Source organism: Triticum aestivum, chromosome 5A (assembly GCF_018294505.1).
Source record: "Triticum aestivum cultivar Chinese Spring chromosome 5A, IWGSC CS RefSeq v2.1, whole genome shotgun sequence".
NCBI classification, from domain to species: domain Eukaryota; kingdom Viridiplantae; phylum Streptophyta; class Magnoliopsida; order Poales; family Poaceae; genus Triticum; species Triticum aestivum.
Window position 1 is genome coordinate 113,007,593 of NC_057806.1, and position 18,376 is coordinate 113,025,968.

The 18,376-nt window shown below is 46.5% G+C and overlaps 1 protein-coding gene and 1 pseudogene across 1 annotated transcript; both read left to right on the plus strand.

The window, feature by feature from the left end:
• The first annotated feature begins 2,961 nt into the window (after positions 1 to 2,961).
• Positions 2,962 to 4,964, plus strand: LOC123101243 (protein SOSEKI 5-like; annotated as a pseudogene).
• Positions 4,965 to 5,094: 130 nt separating this feature from the next.
• On the plus strand, positions 5,095 to 16,431 carry LOC123102539 (uncharacterized). The gene is made up of 5 exons (XM_044523928.1): positions 5,095 to 5,259; positions 15,034 to 15,098; positions 15,384 to 15,428; positions 15,910 to 16,007; positions 16,104 to 16,431. Exons 2-5 carry the CDS (start codon positions 15,045 to 15,047, stop codon positions 16,174 to 16,176), a joined length of 270 nt encoding a protein of 89 aa, XP_044379863.1. The 5' UTR covers positions 5,095 to 5,259; positions 15,034 to 15,044; the 3' UTR covers positions 16,177 to 16,431.
• The last annotated feature ends 1,945 nt before the right edge of the window (positions 16,432 to 18,376 follow it).

Here is an 18,376-nt window from a genome sequence, read left to right on the forward strand (position 1 = left end):
AGCAAACCTCTGCCAGCTTCCGACTGCGAAGGCTGGATGGACTCTGCTATACGGGCCGCAGCTGCTAAATTCTGAATTGGGGTTCGATATACCTGAGTCGGCGGGAAGAGTTGACGTCGACTGGTGTCGGGAACTCGTTGCCGCGCGCGCTCGTCGAGTGCTCGCTGAAGGTTCTCCAGTCGAGTGCGCTCGGCCAAATTGGCCAGACGCGCCTCCTCCAAGGCACGAGCCTCGGGGGTTTCTCCTGCGATGGGAATACGCAGGGGATCCTCGTTCCTGCGGCGAAGTTCCTCTCTTTGCAGAGAGTCGAGTGGCTCGGGCTGGTACTCTTCGTAGCCTCGTGCAGGGTCGTCGCCGTCACCTGCTCCACCACCACGGGCGAAGCCAGGAGGGCTGTGGGGCCCGTCGACCATCAAGATTTCCGCCGCTGGATCACTGCTTCCGCACTCGGATGCAGTCTCTACGGAGCCAGTCGACTGATCGAACAAGCCGTAGAGAGATTCGTTGGGCTCGATTGCCGCAACCTGGGTAGTGGCCGATTGGCGAGCCATCGCGTGACTCACCCATCGCTGAAGCCTCGACCGGCCTGAGCGCTTGCGCTGGCGGGAGACCGGGAGGGTGGACGATGGAGGAGCCGACCGATACTGGGTCGACGGTTGCCGCAGCAGAACGCCGCGGACACATGCGCGAAAATGCGTCGCGCCGCGGACGGGGAGCGCAACTACGTCGAGTGGAGCCTCCTGGAGCCATGCGGAGTCGTCGGCGATGAAGGTGAGAGTGCCGAGACGGATCTCTTGACCCTCGACCAAAACTCCAGCAGACACCATGATGAAAGTACTCGGAAGAATCGCAACTTCTCCACAAAATCGCTAAAACACCAGCCCCACGGTGGGCGCCAACTGTCGTGGTTCTAAGCCTGACAGTAGAGTGGGGGGTAGGTATGGAGAGGCAAGGTCCTAGCTATGGAGAGGTTGTAAGCACAAAGGATGTACGAGTTCAGGCCCTTCTCGGAAGAAGTAACAGCCCTACGTCTCGGAGCCCGGAGGCGGTCGAGTGGATTATGAGTGTATGAACTACAAGGTGCCGAACCCTTCTGCCTGTGGAGGGGGGTGGCTTATATAGAGTGCGCCAGGACCCCAGCCAGCCCACGCAGGAGAGGGTTTAAGGTGAGTTAAGTCTGGGGCGTTACTGGTAACGCCCCACATAAAGGCCTTTACTATCATAAAGTCTACTTGATTACAGGCCGTTGCAGTGCAGAGTGCCTCTTGACCTCCTGATGGTCGAGTGGGTCTTCGTGGTCGAGTCCTTCAGGCCAGTCGAGTGAATCCTCGTTGGTCGACTGGAAGGCGACCTCTTCTAAGGATGTCCTAGGGTAAGTTACTTGGATCAAGTCCATGACCCTACCCTAGGTACATAACCCCATCACCATAGATCATCCCCCCCCCTTCTCGCCCCAAGAAGGAGCACGAAAGTGCATGTCTCCGGGAAGAAGGTCGCACCCAAAGAGATGCTCCAATGTCATCGAAGATATGTAATGGTGTAATGGAAGGAGAAGGCAGTGACATGGCCATCACAGTAAGAAGAAAGTCCATAGCAAGAACATTCACACCAATTGTTCCATGAAGGCAAGGCAGAGAGCCAACCACCAAAGAACAAGAAGGTCAACTGACTATCAAGGTGCATTAGATCTGGGGGATGAAGGAATTTGGAAGACATTTAAAGAACATGGGTAAAGATCTAAGTGGAATTGCTGCCTCCAAAGGAATACACATAAAGTGACCAGGATACTAAATCATCTCACGAGAAGAGAAGTCAGAGTGACTCGTCACGCCAAATGCATCTTGAGACACCTCTTGACATCAGCACTCGTAATCATCATGGCCCGTCACGTTAGCGTACCCCGATTAAGGCACGTGTAGCCCCACTTATAAGGATTCCTCGGGAACTCAACAACCAAGGCCACCCTGGACTAAAAACCTCTTCGCAGAGGAAAAAGGTTATTTATAGCTCATGGACAAGCAACACACACTTCTAAACACCTTTCTCGACAAAGGCATCCACATCGAGTCTTTTCTTATCGACATATGGAGATCATTCGACACAAGGCGCCTACACCAACCCTTCCGCTTGTGGGCACATGAAGGATACTCGGCATAAAGGCATATACAAAAACTCTTTGCGTGCATGCTATCAAAGGAATATCTGCATCAGAACAAAACATGAAGGGAGGAAGTTCTACTGCATGCAATCAAGAAAATAAGACGACAAAATCCATGTGTATTTACATCAATCTTACTCACGAACCTTGTTCTATTACACGAGTACTGATTGGGGAGCTCGTTGATGATAGTCAAATCAACTATCACCATGCCTACCTTCGATGCTAATTAAGATGGGCCCCATAAAGCCCAGGACACCCCACCAACACCAGAAGGATTGCCATCGCCTCAGGAGGAGGCTTACCATCGCACAACACAAAGGGAGTCTGGAAAATGCTCTACAAGGAAGGAAAATTCTCGTAGACATGTTGTAAACCAACACCAGGTCTAGACTCATATCCATGCACACCCCCACGCAACGACATGAAAGCCTTTCATAACTTGTGTTGTATAAGGGGCCCTAGTGGCATCATAGAGTGAGAGACTTTTTATCCCACGCCATAGTCCAGGCGATACCACATAGAAGGATTTCGACGCTTAACGGTCGAATCTCCACCATCACAACTCATCGAGTCTCCTTGACTCACCGAGTTCCTCTCCCGACATTCTAATCTCTTGTATTCTCCATATATACAAGAAAAGAGCAAGGCAAGAAGTAGGGGTTTTACCCTCATCGGCGGTATGAACCTAGATAAAATTGTGTGTCTCTGTGACCGGTCTCCTGATGTGACATCCCCTCGATTACAAATTCCACATACCCCCCCTTGTCACTGTTAGGATTGATGAAAAGTCCCTCGACACAATGGCCGACTGGTGGTTCGCCATCAATCCCGGGAAAGGAATCAGTATCCTAGGATTCCTCCATGATGAGATCCTAGAGAATTTTGGGCGCTAGGTTCTTTTGAATCGAGAATTTTGGGCGCTAGGTTTCTTGGGAATGGGATAAGAAAATGAGAATTCGGTGCGGTTATGCACTTGCCACATCAGCCAATCGATATTTGACAAGTTAGCCAAAACCAAAACCGTCTATCTATAGGATATGAAACCACTCAGGGGTTTGACTAATCTGGTTTTGACACGTTTATTTGGTGTAAGTTATATTTTTTTAAGGCAATGGTGTAAATTATATGGTTTTTGGTCTATTGAGATGGATTTGAGGCTGAAAAGGGAATACCCCTTGGTTCCTGGGCGTATATACACCCATGAATTGATTTTTTTAAATAATTATAAAGAAATTAAAAAAAGGCCAGAAGTAACTTACCTTTCTTTTGCACTAGTATGTAGTTTTCCGTCAACTAAAACCCAACTTTGACTTCATGGCGAAAAAAACAAAAATTCGGTTAAAATAGTGTGAATAGTGTCTTGTATATAGCAATAGTTTCTGTTTTTTGCCCAGAAGTCAGCTGGGTTTTGGTTTACGAAAATTGCATATGGTGTAAAAGAAAGCCAAGTTTATTTCAAAAGTACTTCTAAACTTCTTGACTTTTCTTATACAGTAATTATTATTTTTTCAATTCCTTTTTTTTTGAGTGGTAATTCCTGGGTGTATATGCACCCAGGAACCAAACGTCCGCAGTCCTGGCATTATTACATGGGCTTTATGGGATGGTCACTAAGCCACGGAATTATTAATCCCTCAAAAAGAAACTAGAGGAAAGTATCATTTTCCCCCTGAAATCCTTTCTAATGGACCAGTTTCCCCCTCAATTCTAATATCGGATCAATCAGCCCCTCAAATCTTTAAAACCGGACCAATTTCCCCCTATGGTGGTTTTGGACTTGATTTTGAGTGGTTTGGACCCAGACCGTGCACTTCTCGTTGACTGAACTCGTTGACTAGGCTGACCGTGCTCCGGGGCGCTGGCATGGTGGGCGCCTACTACTCCTGGTCCTCCAAGCAGAGTTACAAGACCGGCTACGTCTGGCACGACTCACCGCCGACAATCCCGTGCACCTACCAGCGGTGCCCAGTACGTGCTCAAGGGCTCCGAGCTGCTCCGCCTCCTTCCCGCGCCAGCCTACCCGCGCGACGCCTTCGCCTGCTCATCCTCGTCCTCCTCCACCTCGAGCTGCCAGGCCGGGAACGAGAACAAGCTGCCCAAAGCGGCCATTAGCAAGGCTCACGGCCGGCGCAAGAACTAGAGCTCCTTCGACCTCGACCAGTACTGGGTGGCCGCCGCGCGCAGCGGCGCTGGGGCGAACGCGAACGCGGCCACGCGGACCGGCGAGAAATGCGGCCGGCACCGGGGCCCCGAGCCGTCTCCACCGCAACAGCCTATGACAGATCTCGGAGCCGACAAGATCTCGTCGCCGCCATCGTCCAACAGCCCCGACACGCTAGAGACGCTCATCAAAATGATGCCCGCAAGGCTGCCACCTCGAACACCATCGCCGCTTGCCGGAGGAAGAGGATGCAGGCCTAGCGCAAGGGCGTGATCGCGGGCGGCCGGATGCGCGCGTCCACGGTGCTGATGCACCTCATCTTCTACGGCGGCCAAGCGGGGCACCGGTCCGGGTGGTGCGAGGCACATAGAGCGGTTCCCTTGCGGACGGTCGGACCTGAGCAGCGGCACGATGGCGGACAGCTTCTTGAGGAGCATCAGCGTCGTTGTAGGTATCGAGCAGGGGTACATCAGCAGCAGCCTAGTGGAGACCAAGAAGGCGACGAGCGGCGAGCATGCCGGCCACGGAGGCGAGCTCGACGCACTGAAGCAGTCATCTCCACCCAACTGTTATGAAGCGAAGTGCACCGTCAATCCAGAGAAATGCATGGTATGGGTCAAAACCACTTCAAATCAAGTCTGAAACCACTTTAGGGGAGAATTGATCCGGTTTTACAAATTTGAGGGGCTGATTGATCCAGTATTAGAGTTGAGGGGGAAATTGGTCCATTGCAGAGGATTTCAGGGGAAAACGATACTTTCCTCAAGAAACTAAGCCACAGAATAAGCCCAACCCAATAGCGAACAGGCCCATGGGCAAAGTACCAGCCGGAGATATCCTTTGCATCGACGTAGCAGTCGCTCCCACACCGCTCCAGAGGTCGCCGCCGCCGCCGCCGCCGCCGCCTCCCCGCCGTCGGCCGCTACGAGAACCCCAGGTACACTGGCGCCCTTAAGCATTGTGTCACCGAACCCTCTCCCTGAGTCCCGCGGGTACTCTCCACCTCGAGTTCCTCTCTCCTCTTCCCCCCTCCATCTACTGGATCGTTGTGGCGTGATCCTACCGGAATGGTTGGAAACCTAGAGGTTGATCCGACTGATCTCGCCAGGTTTGATCCGGCGACCGAGCTCCGAGCAACTACACCTCCCCCCAGCGACGGCGACGGCGACAGCCGCGTCTCCCTTCTCCTCCTCTGCCTACTCTCTACGCCGACGCGCTCACGGCCATCTCTCACCAACGAGCTTGCTGCCCCCAGACCTGCGAAGGCTAGCCGAGTCTCCTCCTGCTTGGCTGGTTTCTTGATGCCCTCCCCGCTGCCGGGGATGGGAGCATCTTGTCCCCACTGACTGCATTTCTTCCTCAGCAATGCCCATGTTTAGTTGACCATCACCCTGTTAAGCAGCCACGAGTGAGGCCGTGCCACCACTGCACCCCCTTCTCCATTTCCGTCTGGATGAACTTCGTGCATAGATGTATCTTTGCTAAACCTTGGCAGGGTAGGTAGGCCACCATACATCATTACATCCCATTTAGCAAGCTTTGATGGTTCCGGAGTCGGGTTCAACAAATTATGTTCAGAAGGCAACCGAGTTGTCCACAGATCTGTTGTAGCTGTTGTAGGTTCAGTTGCCAAATCCTCTTGATGGCAATTGATCTGCAGCTTTGCATCTTGGGGGACAACTTCTCAGAAAAACCATCACTAATCATGACACAAACTGGTTGCATCCAAACCCTTGTCAATGACCTAACTTTGTATGATAGCAATGTTTTTAAGGTGGCGTTATAAATATAAAGTTAGGCGGAGGGACTAAAAATCAGTCGACTGATTTCTATCCAAGTCTCAGTCGGTGCCTCCATTGAATATCTTTTATGCTAGCTGCTTGTCAGGTTTAAATTGGCCTGTTAGGATGATGCGTCTAGCCTGTTTCTTTTTGTTTATTTGTTGGGCTGTTGTTAGAAATAGACCGTGCAAAGTGCAAAGAGGAAGCGTGTTGTCTTGTTTTTTCTCATTTTTTCTACTAGACTAGCATGTGTGTCCTCCACGCTCAGTGTCTTTCCCTATATCTTTTAGCATGTCATGATCAATGCACACTCTTAATTTCTCTCCATGTTTTTTTATTTTCCTCCATGATGTATGTCAAGGTTTGCTCATATAAGATTTGGTTATATGATAAACCATTTAATCTATGTGTCAAGATTGGTGCAAATTTATGTTGCATTTCCTTTTTCCGGTCGCAATATTGTTTATTTTTTTTCAAAATGGCTTGAGCCAATTCATTTTGGATTTCAAGGATAGTTTTCCTTTTGAATTTTATTTTTGTTGCTTCTTCTAAAATTATTACTTATTTCCATTCTTCTCATTCTTTTCTTGTTCTCTTTTCTCTCATAATTCTTTCTTTGAAGTATGTTTGTGTGTTTTTTCATTTTCATTTTTTATTTTATTAATTCTTAATTGTTCACATTTATTTTTTTCATTTTTAAAATCATACTATCAGCTACATGTATATCCATCCATATGTGACTGCATTGATTATTTGTTTAATATTTTTTGCCCGTGTTCCTTGTCGCGTTGATTATTTGTCTCAACTGCATTTTCATTTTATTTTTTGTTTTATTAAAAAATTAAACATTTTTGTAATTTTGTTTTAAATGTTTTTTATTAAAAATAGTTTTATTTTGAAATTTGTGGTTGCTCAATTGCACCCTACTGTAGTTGCATGTCTTCAATGCGACTGCAACTCAGTGGTGTTTTGTCAGGGGTGAGGGGCATAGTTTCATGTCTATCACTAAACATGCAACGACAAGCCGCCTCGATTACAACTATACGTCTTCAACCCGACTGTAACTATATGGTGTTTCATCAGGGGAGGGGGTAGTTGGTACGCAATTGCATGTCTACCACTAGGCATGCAACTATCTAATGTCTTGTCGGGATGGGGTAGTTGCATGTCTGTCAATATCCCTATTTTTTGTTATTTTATGCGCTCAAGAGATGGCGTATGAAGTATGCTTGAACCGTTGCAACCATAAGAGTAAGTGTAACGGTTTTGGCATCTACGTATGGGAGTTTAAAAATGTAGCGCTAACTCAGCAAATCTATTTTTTATTTTTTATCTTTTTATTTTATTTTTAAGTTATTTGTCATGATATAGTTTTTACTTTTTTGTGTGTCTTCAACAAAATAGGTTGTAAAATGTAACAAAAATGGTCGTTCCAACAACGGTAAAGGGAGAGAATCTCACATTTTGAGGCCAGTTCAAGATCGTATAGTGCAAAGTGAGGGTCCTCAACAAAGTGCAATATATGGAAGATGGTGGAGAAGCTTTGTTGCAGACAACAATCTGAGGAAGGGTCACCTGGTGTTCTTCGGTGGTGGGCTGTGAGAAATGGTGAAGTTGTCTGTCTGATACTAGGCATGCAACTGCAAGTGTCGCCCTCGACTGCAACTAACTTTGTTTTATCGGAGGACGGCTAGAGAGACACGCAGTTGCATGTCTAACACTAGGCATGCAACTGCAATTCGAGTGCAATTGCATGTCTAATCAAATGAATGCAACTAACATTTGTTTTAGATGAGCGACGGGAGAGGGGGCAGTTGCATATCTGAGACTAGGCATGCAACTGCAAGTGTCGCGCTTGACTGCAATTGCAGGTCCCCCAACATGATTGCAACTGGACCTTTGTTTGGTCGAAGGGGGCGGGCCAGTTGCATGTCCGACACTAGGAATGCAACAGCAAGTGTCGCACCCGACCGCGACTGCATGTCTTGTAACCCGGCCACAACTGGACTTTTTTGTTCTGTCGAAGGGGGCGTCGCTAGAGGGGGCGGGCCAGTTGCAAGCCCGACAACAGCCCCCCAATTGCAAGTGCCGCACCCGACCACAACTGCAATGTCCCCAACATGGTTGCAACTGGGCCTTTATTTTGTCGGAGGGGGCGGCGGGAGAGGGGGGCAGTTGCATGTCCGACACTAGGCATGCAACTGTAAGTGTCGCACCGACCGCAACTACATGTCTTCTACCCCTACCGCCACTGAGCTTTTTTGTTCTGTCGAAAGGGGCGCCGGTAGAGGGGGCGGGCCAGTTGCAAACCCGACAACATCCCCGCAACTGCAAGAGCCACACCCGCCCGCAACTGCATGTCCCCCAACATGGTTGCAATTGGACCTTTGTTTTCTCGAAGGCGACGGCGAGAGAGGGGGCGGGCCAGTTGCATGTCCGACACTAGGAATGCAACTGCAAGTGTCGCACCTGACCGCAACTACATGTCTTGTAACCCGACCACAACTGGACTTTTTTATTCTGTCGGAGGGGGCGGGCCAGTTGCAAGCCCGACAACAGCCCCGCAACTACAAGCGCCGCAACCGACCGCAACTACATGTCCCCCAACATGGTTGCAACTAGACCTTTGTTTTGTCGGAGGGGGCGGCGGGAGAGGGGGCGGGTCAGTTGCATGTCTGACACTAGGCATGCAACTGCAGGTGTCGCACTTGAGTGCAACTACATGTCTTGTAACCCGACTGCAACTGGACTTTTTTGTTCTGTCGAGGGGGCGGGCCAGTTGCAAGCCCGACAACAGCCCCGCAACTGCAAGGGTCGCACCGGACCACAACTGCATGTCCCCCAACATTGGTTGCAACTGGACTTTGTTTTGTCGGATGGGGGCAGCGGGAGAGGGGGTAGGCCAATTGCATGTCATACACTAGGAATGCAACTTCAAGTGTGCATCCTAGCTGCAAGTGCATTCTTTCAACACGACTGCAACTTAGTGGCGTTCTGACAAATTTTTATGAAAAAACTATTACGCCATATCTCAACTCTAACTACATGGTGTAACATGACCCACAACAAGGGATACAAGTACCAGCAACTAGCTGCTCCCTACACCTTCATTTTCTTTTCAAATACACATTGAATATTTTAAAAATACATTTTTATATTTTAAAAATATATGGTGAATATTTTTAAATCTTTTTCAATATTTTTATAATTACACAACTATTTTATCAATACACGATGGACATTTTTGAAATGTACAAACACTTTTTCTGAAGTATAACGACGAATGCAAAAATGTGCTTCCTTTTTTCGGTGAACATGCAACTAAAAATGAAATATAATAAAAACATTGAACAAACAACAGGAAAAATTAGAAAACCCAGGACATAGAACGGAAATCTAGACACCACGCAAAAAAAGAGAACAAAAATGATAGACATGTGCACATTAGTCGGACGCATATAGTTGCTTATCTGTCGATCACAGGCAACTAAACTGTCTTCTTATTTTCATTTTGTTTGTTTTGCTATTTATTTTCTTTGTTACATTAAAGATTTCTTTATCATTTAAAAATAAAAACAATATTTTAAAAAATGATAAATAAAGGAAAAAAATAACTAACAACAACAACAACAACAACAAAGCCTTTAGTCCCAAACAAGTTGGGGTAGGCTAGAGGTGAAACCCATAAGATCTCGCAACCAACTCATGGCTCTGACACATGGATAGCAAGCTTCCACGCACCCCTGTCCATAGCTAGCTCTTTGGTGATACTCCAATCCTTCAGGTCTCTCTTAACAGACTCCTCCCATGTCAAATTCGGTCTACCCGCCCTCTCTTGACATTCTCCGCATGCTTTAGCCGTCCACTATGCACCGGAGCTTCTGGAGGCCTGCGCTGAATATGCCCAAACCATCTCAGACGATGTTGGACAAGCTTCTCTTCAATTGGTGCTACCCCAACTCTATCTCGTATATCATCATTCCGGACTCGATCCTTCCTCGTGTGGCCACACATCCATCTCAACATACGCATCTCCGCCACACCTAACTGTTGAACATGTCGCCTTTTAGTCGGCCAACACTCCGCGCCATACAACATTGCGGGTCGAACCGCCGTCCTGTAGAACTTGCCTTTTAGCTTTTGTGGCACTCTCTTGTCACAGAGAATGCCAGAAGCTTGGCGCCACTTCATCCATCCGGCTTTGATTCGATGGTTCACATCTTCATCAATACCCCCATCCTCCTGCAACATTGACCCCAAATACCGAAAGGTGTCCTTCTGAGGTACCACCTGGCCATCAAGGCTAACCTCCTCCTCACACCTAGTAGTACTGAAACCGCACATCATGTACTCGGTTTTAGTTCTACTAAGCCTAAACCCTTTCGATTCCAAGGTTTGTCTCCATAACTCTAACTTCCTATTTACCCCCGTCCGACTATCGTCAACTAGCACCACATCATCCGCAAAGAGCATACACCATGGGATATCTCCTTGTATATCCCTTGTGACCTCATCCATCACCAATGCAAAAAGATAAGGGCTCAAAGCTGACCCCTGATGCAGTCCTATCTTAATCGGGAAGTCATCAGTGTCGACATCACTTGTTCGAACACTTGTCACAACATTATCGTACATGTCCTTGATGAGGGTAATGTACTTTGCTGGGACTTTGTGTTTCTCCAAGGCCCACCACATGACATTCCGCGGTATCTTATCATAGGCCTTCTCCAAGTCAATGAACACCATATGCAAGTCCTTCTTTTGCTCCCTATATCTCTCCATAAGTTGTCGTACCAAGAAAATGGCTTCCATGGTCGACCTCCCAGGCATGAAACCAAACTGATTTTTGGTCACGCTTGTCATTCTTCTTAAGCGGTGCTCAATGACTCTCTCCCATAGCTTCATTGTATGGCTCATCAGCTTAATTCCACGGTAATTAGTACAACTCTGAACATCCCCCTTGTTCTTGAAGATTGGTACTAATATACTCCGTCTCCATTCTTCTGGCATCTTGTTTGCCCGAAAAATGAGGTTGAAAAGCTTGGTTAGCCATACTATCGCTATGTCCCCGAGACCTTTCCACACCTCAATGGGGATACAATCAGGGCCCATCGCCTTGCCTCCTTTCATCCTTTTTAAAGCCTCCTTCACCTCAGACTCCTGGATTCGCCGCACAAAACGCATGCTGGTCTCATCAAAGGAGTCGTCCAGTTCAATGGTAGAACTCTCATTCTCCCCATTGAACAGCTTGTCGAAGTACTCCCGCCATCTATGCTTAATCTCCTCGTCCTTCACCAAGAGTTGGCCTGCTCCGTCCTTGATGCATTTGACTTGGCCAATATCCCTCGTCTTCCTCTCTCGGATCTTGGCCATCTTATAGATGTCCCTTTCACCTTCCTTCGTGCCTAACCGTTGGTAGAGGTCCTCATATGCCCGACCCCTTGCTTCACCAACAGCTCGCTTTGCGGCCTTCTTCGCCATCTTGTACTTCTCTATGTTGTCTGCACTCCTATCCAGGTATAGGCGTCTGAAGCAATCTTTCTTCTCTTTAATCGCCTTCTGGACATCATCATTCCACCACCAGGTATCCTTATCTTCGCTTCTCCTTCCCCTGGACACTCCAAACTCCTCCGAGGCCACCTTACGAATGCAAGTCGCCATCTTCATCCACACATTGTCCGCATCCCCTCCTTCCTCCCAAGGGCCCTCCTTAATGACCCTCTCCTTGAACACCTGAGCTACCTCCCCCTTGAGCTTCCACCACTTCGTTCTAGCGACTTTGGCACGCTTATCCCGCTGGACACGAATCCGAAAGCGGAAGTCAGCAACCACCAGCTTATGCTGGGGTACAACACTCTCTCCAGGTATCACCTTACAGTCTAGGCACGCACGCCTATCTTCTCTTCTCGAGAGGATGAAATCAATCTGGCTAGAGTGTTGGCCACTACTAAAGTCACCAGATGTGATTCTCTCTTTCTAAAGAGGGTGTTAGCTACAATCATGTTGTAGGCTAGAGCAAAGCTTAAGACATCTTCTCCTTCTTGATTCCTGATGCCATAGCCAAAGCCCCCATGCGCCCCTTCAAAACCTGTGTTAGATGTACCCACGTGGCCATTGAGGTCTCCTCCTATGAAGAGCTTCTCACCAATCGGTACACTCCTAACCATGTCTTCCAGGCCTTCCCAGAACTCCCTCTTGGTGTTCTCATTGTGGCCTACTTGCGGGGCATACGCGCTGATAACATTGAGAACCAAGTCCTCAACTACCAGCTTGACCAGGATAATCCGGTCCCCACGTCTCTTGACGTCTACCACTCCATACTTGAGGCTCTTGTTGATCAAGATGCCTACGCCATTTCTGTTTGCAGCCGTCCCTGTGTACCACAGCTTGAAGCCGGTATCCTCCACCTCCTTCGCCTTCTGTCCTCTCCATTTGGTTTCTTGGACGCAAAGGATATCAACACCTCTCCTCACCGCTGCATCAACTAGCTCCCGAAGCTTCCCTGTCAGAGACCCTACGTTCCAGCTACCTAAGCGAATCCTCCTAGGCTCGGCTAGCTTCCTTACCCTTCGCACTCGTCGAGTCAAATGCGAAGACCCTTGCCCATTTTCCACTACATCCAGGCGCCGATGTAGCGCGCCACTAAGGATGCGACGACCCGATCCTCGCTCACTTGCCACCGTATCCGGATCAAAATACAGCGCGCCACCTTGGGGGTGACGGCCCGGCCCTTGCCCATTTTCCACCACACCCGGGTTCCGATGTAGCGCGTCGCTGAGAGGGTTACGCCCCAACGAAAATCTTTTGGGTTTCATCTTCATAAGAGTGGCTGAGTTTTTACGTTGGCTCGCCAAGCCTATCACAACCCTCCTCCTTTACCCGGGCTTGGGACCGGCTATGTTGAGACAACATAGGCGGAGTTAAAGGAAAAAATAACTAGATGAAAAGAAAAGAAGGAACAGAGCATTAGCAACGCTAGTGTAAAAAAATACGAACTACATTGTGCTGTATAGCAATACACCTAATGGGACAATGTTCTAGCGATCCAGTAAAAAGCATAAATAAAAAAGGAAAAAAACAATACAGCCCAACAACAGCCCACGTGGTGAGGCAACACAGGCCAACGCAGGCCAACAGGGAATGCGAACTCCAGCCAAGCGAACAGAAATTAACGTGCGACTGGTTTAGAGATGACGTCAGTCGACTTAGATTTCGCAAAGTCTAAGTCGACTTAGACTTCGCAAAGTCTAAGTCGACTGAGACCTAGACAAACCCAAAGTTAGGTTGTAAGCGTTATAATGTTATGAAGGGGGTCGGTCGCCATAAAATGTGTTACGCCATAAAAACATTGCTTGTCGTATATTACTGATTCCTGAAACAGTCAGAGCAAGTTGCTGCATCTATGTGCACTGAATTGCTTTCCTCAAACAGCCAGCCCATTTAGCAAGCTTTGATGGCTCCGCATTCTAGTTCAACCGAGTTGTCCACAGATCTGTTGTACATGTGTAGGTTCAGTTTCCAAACCCTCTTTCTTGATGGCAATTGATCTGCAGCTCTGCATCTTGGGGGTCAACTTCTGAGAAAACCATTGCTAATCATGGCACAAACTGGTTGCATCCAAACCCTTGTCATATTTTACTGATTCCTGTAACAGCTAGAGCCAATTGCTGCATCTATGTGCACTGAATTGCTTTCCTCAAACAGCTAGAGCAAATTACTTCATCTATGTGCATCGAATTGCTATATATTCCGATTTTATCCTAGAGTTATTTATACATGTAGCACAATGATATAAACTCTAATGCATTTACATGATTCAATTGCCACTTGCTTTGTGTGTGTGGGCACTGCAGTCCGCCTGTAACTTAGCCCCTGGAGCCACTGAGCCTAGTACTCCCAGTTCCTTAGGATTTAACATGAGTAGTCTGCATCATACCATGGATACATAATAATATGTGAAGTTTGATCACAGCTTTCTCACAGAGTAGAGGTTATACCAGTTCCTGTTTTTCCCCAGCATTAGTTCTTGCCAAGTAGAAGTTCTCGCCAATTAGGTCTCTTTCTTTTTTTATTATGCCTTTATTTTCCTGACACTGTCTTGCTTGTGTGACTTTATGTTTCTTCTCCCTCTGGATATACTGAAGAATTTAACAGTGTACTGCAATTAGTTGTCCAAACATTATGTTTTGTTTTGATCATTTTCCCAATATTTCTGATAACTTTCTGCCTGGAATTTCCCCCTTCCCACTTGTTGCCCAAATAACGACAGGGATTTCCCCTGGTTGAGGAGATCTCCCCCATGGTGGGAGAGGGTTCTCCTCCCTGATAACCAAAGAAGCCCCAAATAACCCACCCTCTCTTTTTGATTCTCCATGAAATGACTGGATCAGTAGTTCATAATTACTGGTGAATTTGCAGTGTCCACAGTTTAGTAGAAATTGCTTGTAAAAGAAAGGCATCTTCTTGAATGGGTGTTCACAAGGCCTTGTAGTTTTGCTCTTTGCCCTCTTGGGTAGCAGCCCAAGGCCCAAATGATTTTATAGATGTTGTGCTATATTGGTCAATGAAGGGGCAATTCAGGCCCGTTTACTGTTTGGATGGTCCTTGCTTTGGGAAGCTGGTACTTTCATGCAGTCTCTTACTGCTTGGACCATGGTCCTTGGTGTGATTGTAAGGTTGTATCACATTTTTGGATATGGTTTTGTTCCCTTTGTTTCTTTTTAGTTGTTGATATATAGCTTTTCTGTGCATATTGGTATTTTTTATCAATACTCTTTTCTGTTGTAGTATGTTGTACTGGTGTGTGTGCCTTAAACCTTTTTGTAATGAAAACATTGTCTGGCTTGTTGTTCCTTAATTGCTGTAGGCGAATAATAAATGTTTGAGATTTACATGTTTAAGTAACCGACTTTGTTGATTGACCATTTCAGAGTAAAGGAAAATGCCTTCACTTCAGAAAGCTTTACCTCCAGAACTTGCCGACAATGCGCTTAGAGTAAGGATCCTATCACACCTTTCTAATAGACAAATTACCCCCATCATGACCTGTACATGGTGATGGTAATGAGTAGTAAGTTCTGAAATTTCATTTCTGTAGTCAGGGTAGCTCTATCAGTTAAGTCTACCCTTTTAGCTTCAGCTTTTGCAAATCATGTCTAGTACTCTCGTGCACCTAGTTCTTCATCATCATCAAAATTGGTCACACAAAATAATAAATAGATGATGGCATTTGAGGAGAAAATGTTATCAGTACTTATAAGCTCTTTTTGTTATGCTGTAGTTATACCGCGAATGCTTAAGGAGGGCTAAGTTCATCGGTAGTCAGGTAAGCATACTTTCGTTTGAACTATCTTATTATCTTGAAGTACATAATATTTCTTAGCACACACTCAGCTTGCTCTGTTCTCCTCAAGTATCTTTAACCCGAGAGTGTTCCAGGAGAAACAGTCTGGTCGCTCCATCATCAGTTCATGTGTCACTTAAGCATCTGTACATAGATTTTGAATTACTTCACCTTGTTTTTTTTTCAATGAAAACTGCTCCAAAGAATCAACGTTCTTTGGCAGCATAACATGTATAAGAGGGCTTATTATTTTCAGGCCCTTTATACTGATGTTCGTAAAATACGTTGCACCTGGAATATGCAAATTGTGTTTTTTCATTTACAAGATGGAGAACCAGATCTACAGTAGAATAAAAGGCCATCACAAATTAGAACTAATAAGTCCTATTTACCTTTGAGTTATGGCATATTTGTGTAACTTTATGAAGGTGCATGTTTGACTGAGTTGTATTTTATGACCCAGCAACATAACACAGGGCTTCTTGTTTCCATGGTGAGGCAACAGTTCAAGAAAAACATGCATGAAACTGATCCAGAGAAGATACAGAAAATGAAGGATGAGTAAGTTACTGCTCCGTGGGCACCTTCAATTTTTGGCTGACTTACCTTTTTATTCTCGTTGGAACATACATCATGAAATTATATCTTGCTATGCAGTGCGGCACGGGGCCTTATCAATCACATAATATATGAATCCGAGAAGATGACAGGACGTAAATTCTCAGGTTAAGAAAGTTGAAAGTAGACTTTTGGCAATATGCTGTACGAGTTGAACAGCGACTTGATCCTATGGCTGTTGAATTATTTTTCTCCTCCGACACAAGGACCATCTAATGCTTTTCTTTGTTGTTGACTTAATAAAGCAGTGTTTTTTCATCAGTTGCATTTTACTGTGCTTCTGGATGTAATTGACCCACGCATGCCAAGCGTTAGCTGTTTTGTTAAGGTGTAAATCTTCAGCAATTTTAAGTGCTCCAATCTGTGTTTAAACGGCTGCGTTGCTTGAATTTTCTTCTTCTCGTGATGTATTGAGGCAGTTTCAACATGTTCACTGGTTCCATTTCCATGGAGCTGAATCGGTCACAAGTTTGCAAAACCGGAAATATTCCTTGCAGTCTTTTTTCTCTGTTTTTTTAGACGATTAAATCACTTGAAGTTTCCAAGGCTTGTTGTGGATCTCACTGGATTGTCAGCAGTATTAAACAGTCTGCACAACTAAAGAGCTCATGGCTATGAAATGCCAGATTAGAACACCAAAGATTGCCGTTGCCTTCAGTTTATTCTCTCGTGAAACTGTTTTTAGGTGAGCCTGAAGAGTGCACTCTTACCAAGTTCTACTGATACCATCGGTCTTTCTCAGTAAAAAGCAAGAGAATCACTCTTACCAAGAGGCTTGACTTACTGGAGTAACAGAATGCATCCCAATTATTCATGGTCACATCTGTAGATCCTGGATGATGCATCTGCCCCTCTGCACCTAACATGCATGGATATGATATCTCAGCTTTCAGCTGAAGCAGCTACCACTCTATGGGTTGTATTTTGTCACATTGCTCTCTGGAATCCGGAAAAGCGCGACAAAACGGATGGCGTTGCGTCAAAGAGATGAGAGGGGTGTAGGAAAGGAACTGATGAGGATGATGAGTTCAGTGATCTGGGGCCAGTTCTGGAATTCCCTGCACTGCAGGGTGTGAAACACTACTTACTGTCTGCAGGTCAAATGATGGGGAAGCAAACACCCATGCCTGACAAAAGATTGTCATCCAGACATCACCAATGGGCCTCAAGGATGGATATCCATCAGCCTTCTTCTTCCGCCATGCCGACGAACTCCAGCCGCTCCTTTCCGGCACAGGTTCATCACCCGTAAGGTCCATCTGATCACTAGCCCTAGCTCACGGATTGTCGCGGGAATCATCGGTTGAGAAAAGGGCGACGGCGACCATGATTGTCGACAATTGGGGGGCGTCGTCTAGCCCAGCGCAATGACAAGGCAGCAGCAGCTCCTATGAGCCTATGACCTGGACTGCATACAGATGAACTCACTGGTGGGCGGTGGCTATGGTGTTTCAGTAGGTCAATGCTCCATGACCAGTGCAATGCAATGTCTTCTAAAGTTGGAATCATGGCTGCTGTTGAAAGAGGAGTGCCAGCCCAGTAGCTTTCTGCCTACTGCAGCAAATATGATCTTGGCATCTTTCCCTCTATAGCAAATATGGACAAGTACAGTTAAGGCACTGTTGAGCAGCTGTACTCGGTAGTTGGCTTGGCAACAGCACTACCACACCAGAGATCATACCTTCCTACCATGTTCTGGTGCCTGTACCAGCAAGTTACTGGTGAAATCAGCATGGTCTGCTCTACCAATAGGCTCAGATTGTCAGACAACTGGTATCTCCCTGTGCAATCTTCTTTCTGTCCAACTCAGTCATGCCTCAGCTTATCTTGTTTTCCGCATGCGTGTCGACGCAAAGGGTATTGGCTAGGCTATAAATATTGCACTATTGCCTCAACTCTCAACTTTCAGTTCATTGAATTTGACGCGATTTGCGTTTCAAACGAGACACTTCGGAAGAAATTTGCATTCTAAAGTAAGCTGGTATTCAGCACCCATTTGAAGCATGGGACTCGAGGCATCGTCGTGGCAATTCAAGTAAACATGTCCATCCATCAACTGGATCTCATTCAATAGCTTGATCTGTTAGATCAGAAATATTTCTTGTTAAAGACTTGAGCCTGTCATTGTAAACCATTTTAACCAACAACAAAATGTGCAGTACTCAGAAGGGAATAGGCCCAGTTAAGTATCATATTCAACTGGTAACAGTACACGCTCAACTTAAGCTCAAGAAAGGTGCAAGCAGAAATGATGCTCATCACTCACCAATTTGGTGCAAAAATCAAAGAATAATATGAACAGTTTGCAGTAA

Bases quoted from the DNA above. Each gene is read 5' to 3' on its own strand.
- LOC123102539 (XM_044523928.1), top strand. From the start codon at position 15,045: ATGCCTTCACTTCAGAAAGCTTTACCTCCAGAACTTGCCGACAATGCG. The intron at 15,429-15,909 runs GTAAGCATACTT...TTTATGACCCAG, and splicing joins CTAAGTTCATCGGTAGTCAG to CAACATAACACAGGGCTTCT. The intron at 16,008-16,103 runs GTAAGTTACTGC...CTTGCTATGCAG, and splicing joins ATACAGAAAATGAAGGATGA to TGCGGCACGGGGCCTTATCA.